This window comes from Micromesistius poutassou (assembly GCF_964030765.1).
Source record: "Micromesistius poutassou genome assembly, contig: SCAFFOLD_6050, whole genome shotgun sequence".
Taxonomy (NCBI): Eukaryota; Metazoa; Chordata; class Actinopteri; order Gadiformes; family Gadidae; genus Micromesistius; species Micromesistius poutassou.
In genome coordinates this window covers 5,624-12,810 of record NW_028179294.1, presented here as the reverse complement: position 1 = coordinate 12,810, position 7,187 = coordinate 5,624, and the positions used below count along the sequence as shown (strand labels likewise).

Sequence of the window (7,187 nt, the reverse complement as noted above, 5' to 3'; positions counted from 1 at the left end):
TCCCTCCTCTCTGCTATAGCCAGTGGTTTCCATGGAGACCACAGAAGCAGACAGTGAGTCTGGCTCACCCTCGCCCCGGCCCCCGCCGCCCCTCTGGACTACTTTCTAGGAAAATAAAAGTGAAGAAAAATTTTCAAAAGCCACAAAATATTTCGAATATGGAGTCGCGTCTAAATTACAGTCGGGTTTGGTGAGGGGAAAAGTGGACTTGGGGTTATTAACTTCTCTTAGCCATGCGTCGTTGAAAGAAAGAAAGAAAAAAAAAAAAAGGCCCATACCCCAGAGTTAAGGCGTGCGTAAATAGCGGCGTTAGCAAAAGGAAGAGATTGTATATGTGAATATTCTGACGGAGAGGCCCACGGAGTGTGGTCGGGGGGCTAATTGCGGTGGCATTGGTTTTTCAAGTTTGGTTTCTTCGGCTGTAATGTGCGCGCAAGGACTATTAAAACCGCTGGTGTAGGCTGTCATCCTCCTCTCTAAATACCTTGAGGGAATGAGGGGGGAAATGCCAAGTTGGGGGTTGGGAGCTGGTGTGGGCTTTGAACCCATGCCATGCCCTCCACGCTTTTTCCACTGTCAGTCTAGGACAAAAAAAAAAAAAAAAAAAATCAGTTAAAAGTTTGATATGGATTGAGTGAGTGTTCAGAAAGGCTTTTTTTTAAAGATAAGAAATACAGATGTTTGGGAGTTTTCCGCTTATAAATGCTAATGCTCAGCCAATTGTATAGGAGGGGCGGTAACCGTGTGATCTCAAGTTCCCAAAAGCGCATTCCAAGCTGCCGTCCCGTCTCGGTACTTTCTGAACAAAAAGAAAAAACATTTAATAATAACAATGATAATAAAAGTACACACAACCAAGCGTTCAAAAAATGTTGTACACCCATAAGAGGCGTTCGCAACGGTCGGAAAAAACGACAACGACGGCAACTCAACTAAAGTCCAGCGCTTTGACTCCTCCTAACCGCTGCGTTCGTTTAACCCCCCCCCACCCCCCCCCCCCGGCAGGCGCGGACCAGTACAAGTACGGGAAGAACCGCGTGGAGGCAGACGCCAAGCGGCTGCAGGCCAAGGATGACGAGCTGGCCCGCAGGAAGCAGGAGATCCGCAACCGCCTCACGCAGCTCAAGAAGGAACGCCGCGACCTCCGGAGCGCCGTGGAGGCCGCTGCCGGTGAGGCGGGGGCGGAGGGACCCGGGGTGGAGGGTGGGGGGCGGAGGGTGGAGGGTGGAGGTTGGAGGACGGAGGACGGAGGGTGGAGGGTGGAGGGTGGGGGGTGGAGGGTGGGGGACGGAGGGTGGAGGGCGGAGGGTGGAGGGTGGGGGGTGGGGGGCGGAGGGTGGGGGGTGGAGGGTGGAGGACGGAGGACGGAGGGTGGAGGGCGGGGGGTGGAGGGTGGGGGACGGAGGGTGGAGGGCGGAGGGTGGAGGGTGGGGGGTGGGGGGCGGAGGGCGGGGGGTGGAGGGCGGAGGGTGGAGGGTGGGGGGTGGAGGGTGGAGGGCGGAGGGCGGAGGGTGGGGGGTGGAGGGTGGAGGACGGAGGGTGGGGGGTGGAGGGTGGAGGGTGGGGGGTGGGGGGTGGAGGGTGGGATGGTCTAGACTAGAGGTAGGTGGGACGAAGGTTCTGGGTTCACTCCCCAGCGGCTGCAGTCCACCTAGGTCGGCCGTAACGACATGGGGTCTACACGTGGTTTCAACTGTAAGCACGGCGGCAGTGGCTCTGGAGGTAGAGCGGGTTGGCTCCTAAACAGGAAGGTTGCTGGTTTCGATCCCCCCGGCTCCTCCTCCTAGAGGAGTGTGGAGGTGTCCCTGAGAGAGACGCCTCACCCTGACTGCTCCTCCTAGAGGAGTGTGGAGGTGTCCCTGAGAGAGACGCCTCCCCCTGACTGCTCCTCCTAGAGGAGTGTGGAGGTGTCCCTGAGAGAGACGCCCTCACCCTGACTGCTCCTCCTAGAGGAGTGTGGAGGTGTCCCTGAGAGAGACGCCCTCCCCCTGACTGCTCCTCCTAGAGGAGTGTGGAGGTGTCCCTGAGAGAGACGCCTCCCCCTGACTGCTCCTCCTAGAGGAGTGTGGAGGTGTCCCTGAGAGAGACGCCTCACCCTGACTGCTCCTCCTAGAGGAGTGTGGAGGTGTCCCTGAGAGAGACGCCTCCCCCTGACTGCTCCTCCTAGAGGAGTGTGGAGGTGTCCCTGAGCGAGACGCCTCACCCTGACTGCTCCTCCTAGAGGAGTGTGGAGGTGTCCCTGAGAGAGACGCCTCCCCCTGACTGCTCCTCCTAGAGGAGTGTGGAGGTGTCCCTGAGAGAGACGCCTCACCCTGACTGCTCCTCCTAGAGGAGTGTGGAGGTGTCCCTGAGAGAGACGCCTCACCCTGACTGCTCCTCCTAGAGGAGTGTGGAGGTGTCCCTGAGAGAGACGCCTCACCCTGACTGCTCCTCCTAGAGGAGTGTGGAGGTGTCCCTGAGAGAGACGCCTCACCCTGACTGCTCCTCCTAGAGGAGTGTGGAGGTGTCCCTGAGAGAGACGCCTCACCCTGACTGCTCCTCCTAGAGGAGTGTGGAGGTGTCCCTGAGCGAGACGCCTCACCCTGACTGCTCCTCCTAGAGGAGTGTGGAGGTGTCCCTGAGAGAGACGCCTCCCCCTGACTGCTCCTCCTAGAGGAGTGTGGAGGTGTCCCTGAGAGAGACGCCTCACCCTGACTGCTCCTCCTAGAGGAGTGTGGAGGTGTCCCTGAGAGAGACGCCTCACCCTGACTGCTCCTCCTAGAGGAGTGTGGAGGTGTCCCTGAGAGAGACGCCTCCCCCTGACTGCTCCTCCTAGAGGAGTGTGGAGGTGTCCCTGAGAGAGACGCCTCCCCCTGACCGCTCCTCCTAGAGGAGTGTGGAGGTGTCCCTGAGAGAGACGCCTCACCCTGACTGCTCCTCCTAGAGGAGTGTGGAGGTGTCCCTGAGAGAGACGCCTCCCCCTGACTGCTCCTCCTAGAGGAGTGTGGAGGTGTCCCTGAGCGAGACGCCCTCACCCTGACTGCTCCTGACCAGGCTGGCTGTCTCCCTGCGTGGGGGGACACCGCCGTCGGTGTGTGAATGTGTGCGTGAATGTGTGCGTGACTGGGTGAATGTTAGGCAGTGTATAAAGCACTTTGAGTTGCCACTGGTCAGTCTGTTTACCATTTAGAAGCAACTAAATGCCGTGCTGATATGACCGAATGCCGGACATGATCCCAAATGAAATTCACGAGATAAAGACGATGTCGTTACCCCCCCCCCAAGACGTCTCATTTGGTTCGTCTCTACATTAATGAAAACATGGAATGACACGCGGCGACATCTCGTCTAATCCCCCGGTGCGATCCCCTCCCCCTGAAGGCAAGCGGACCCTGGCGTCGCTGACGGAGCGGCTGAAGAAGGTGGAGGACGAGTGCAAGCAGAAGGAGGAGGAGCGAGTCACCCTGGAGCTGGAGATGACGGAGGTGCAGGAGAGCCTGAAGAAGGCCCTGAGCGGAGGAGTCACCCTGGGCCTCACCATCGAGCCCAAGACCGGCAGCTCCACCCCTCAGGTACAACCACCACCACCACCACCACCACCACCCCACCTCCACCCCTCACCTCACTCCTAGCTGGTGGGAGGTCTCTCCTCCACCCCTCACCTCACGCCTACCTAAGGGTGGGGATACCAGGGTACCTCGCCATACGATACTCGATACATGGCCTGCGATGCTGGCAATAATCTATATATTGTTTTTGACAATCCTCTGATACATCAATATATACACATAACGATTAACGAAATGACAGTGAAAAGGTAAAGTGCTGGATTTCGGTCTTTATTCATGGTCCAAACTTTTTGTTTTTCAGTTACTCGTCTTTGGTTATTTAACTTCCGTTCAAGTTTCCGTCATTCATGTGTTGAGCGCCAACTGGAGGAGCAGGGAAATCCGTTTAGAGCGCCTTATTTTATTCATTAAAATATCGATATTTGGGACGATATTTCCTGTCTAACTCTTCAGGAATAAAGCATAAAAATGCAAAAGAAAAATACAACGATATATATCGCCGTATTGATATTTTGTCCCACCCCACCACTGGCTACGGACTATTTAGTTAGTAACTATTTAGTTTAGTTGAGCAGATGCTTTTTCATCAAGATCCACGTTCAGATACATTAAGGGGCAGGTAGGGCATCTCGCACCTACGGAGAGACCGCACACGGCCTAGCCCCGACTACACCCCCTCCCCATGCAAATGACCCTGGAAGCGCTAAAGATGATAGTGAGCGGTCGCCGTTGGGCAGACGCTGGGAGTTGAGCAGTCGTCATGGCACATGGTACGCTTCTAGAAGATTTACATACAAAATGAGAGGGCGAACCAAAAGACTAGATTGGTGTCCCTATTAGGTAGGTATTTCTGCAAAGTGTGTGTTTATTTACTCATGATTGTGTGTGTGTGTGTGCGTGTGCGTGTGCGTGTGTGTGTGTGTGTGTGTGTGTGTGTGCGTGTGCGTGTGCGTGTGGGTCCCCCTCCAGTCCCCCGCGGCGGTGCGCCGGACCCTGGAGTCGTCCCCCTTCTCCAGCTGTGACACCAGCGACACCGAGTCGCTGTGCCTGCCTGTCAACAGCGCCTCGCTGCTGCGCAGGCAGCCGGCCGGCCAGAAGGTCCCGCCCGTCAGGGGCCACGTCCTCAGGAAGGCCAAGGTACGGGGAGGGGAAGGCCCCCCGAGGGGCCCCCACAGTCCTGAGAGTCACTGCAGTCGGTTTACCACAGGAAACGCTTCGAGGGCAAAATGATGCCCTGCCAAAACAACACCAAGAGACAGACTTTCTAACTATACATTTGACAATAAAACAAAACCAAAAGTTGTCATTTTAATTGATGGAATGATGATATTGACTTATTTAATTACTCATTCTACATATGGTTACTTTGGTTTTAGAGCAGTGAATAGATCAGTCCACCAGCCTGCCCAGTGGACTGTGGCAAATGTCGCCGATCTGTCCGTTATACGTCTAGGTGGACAAGCCCACTAGTGGTGTCACTAGGGCACATGGAAAGGCAGGCTTTCAAACAGCTTGTAATGGCTCATCACACTCACACCTGTGCTGTGTTCCAATATCCGTACTCTCCGTACTTGCTATATTTAGTTTGAGTACGTAGGGCGTTCCCAATTAAAATCGGGGCGACAGCAGTGAAAGGACCCGGATGGGGTACGCAAAACGGTCAAACCGCGGAGTGCGGATCGATGCGCACTTTACGGCAGCCGTCTTAGCTACGTAGCAGAAAAGGCGGAGCCAGACTGAGCCAATGGAGTCCTTTTGTAGTTTTTATAGCTTTTTATAGCTGCTAGGTGTAAAGAGTTCACCGTTCAAAGCGGGATGGTTATTGCGGGGGGAGGAGCCGCGGCGGCAGTCGCGATCGTGATTTCCGGGTAGTGCCCCACGGAGCATACGATTTGGAACAACACTGACATCTGAAAATCTGCGCACTTAGTGAGTGTGCAGATAGTGTACTACGTTTAAGTGTACTCATGGAAGTATGGATATTGGAACACAGCACAGGTGACATGATATCACCCCTTTAATATTTTGGTACTTTTATATCGTTTTTGAATCCTAACCAATTCATAACCAATTATCTAACCAAAACGTTGTCCCTCCGTTTTGTTTCTACAGGAATGGGAGATGAAGACTGGCACATAAGATTTCATACTTCTGGTGTTTTACTTTTTTTTTTTGTGTATATATTTATTTAAAAAGACCTTCCAAGCAGTCCGAGGACACACAAGCATAGCAGACGGAGCAGGAGAATAAGTATCGTAACTGAAACCAGGCGAGTTCTTCAAGCGTACCGTTTGATATTTTAGCGTTGAGCATGCTTAGTTAGTGTACGTAGTCGGGTACAACTATGTTGTTGCTACTGTCCCTTTATTTCATTCCAAAAGTGTATTTGCTTTTTTTCATTTCCTTGATTCCACTCAGTCCAGTTTCCGATTCACACATTGGGTTTAAAAGCTCTAAAAGGTCAGACGTATTTATTTGTAAATGTTTGAAGAAAATACTAGCTTCCCATGCTTTATTTATGTCAATATATTTAATGTAATTTTTTTTTGATGAACGAAAGCCCTTAACTGACTTTCTCGTATTATATTTTTTACAGTGAGCAGTCAAATTTCCATTATTCATCTTTGTTCTGTGCATTTTTTGAAACTACTACTCTTTTGTCTGTGACACAACGATGTCTGGCGTCGGTGCTATTCAATTGATTTGATATCATTCTCGAGGCAGGACAACTCAACTCTAAAAGCCCCAAGTGAATATCTAAGCGTTTTTTTTATTAAGGATGCAGTTATTAGTATTAAGGACACCATTGTTCGTAACAGGATCTAATTGCCATGCATCAGGTGATTATTTAAATATATTTTATTCCAACTGCACAAAGTGAATGTTGTCCGGGCGCTACTGTGGCGTGTATCCACTTTGGTCGGTCAAAGTTGGTTGTTTTATCAACCCTTGTCAACTGGCCTATCTCCAGGCAGTCTGCCAGTGGACTGCGTTCATGGGTCTCCATCGGTGGGTCTCCATCGGTGGGTCTCCATCCTCGGCCCGCCACACCACCGGCCCAGGACGTTGTCTTTAGGTAATGGCTGAAGCACACAGTATTCCCACTACCAATAGGTACAAGCAACACTTGTTAAGTGTGGCAAAAAACGAAAAAGGTGCTTTTTCAAGGGCCACCCCCACAAACTACAACCCCAAACACTGTTCACGCAACCTCGGTTCCTGATTGGTTCATAACGCGGTGCTAGGTGATTGGTTAATGATGCTACCGATTCTTTAAAGCAAAACAAAGAGTGAGAGCGTGTCTCCATCCACCATCAACATAAAAAAAAAACGCTTTCCCCTGAACCTTTTTTTAACAGTTATGGGCAGTGCTTATCGCTGCTGAGGCTCCCCCTCTCTTGCCCAAGCCCCTCGCACTCACAGCCATTGGATTTAGGGGTCAGAATGTGATGTTATCCCCAAACTACCAATGGCCAATGACTACTATTGCATATGTATGCAATAGCGTGGCAATATAGAGGGCCATTTCATCATCAAGATTGACATTGTATCCTACGTTTTAAAAACGTTGTGCATACAGTATATGTCGAGATTTTGACATTCCGTAACGCTCATATGTAACCCACTACATCACTTTTC

At 52.1% G+C, this 7,187-nt stretch overlaps 1 protein-coding gene across 1 annotated transcript; it reads left to right on the top strand.

Annotated features, from left to right (window-relative positions):
• Nucleotides 1–1,005: 1,005 nt before the first annotated feature.
• Nucleotides 1,006–6,441, top strand: LOC311372967 (actin filament-associated protein 1-like; the record flags this gene model as incomplete). Its single annotated transcript, XM_084489853.1, has 4 exons — nt 1,006–1,203; nt 3,361–3,551; nt 4,518–4,685; nt 5,661–6,441. Coding segments are annotated over 4 exons (584 nt in total), but the record flags the coding sequence as incomplete, so codon positions are not given.
• Nucleotides 6,442–7,187: the final 746 nt, after the last annotated feature.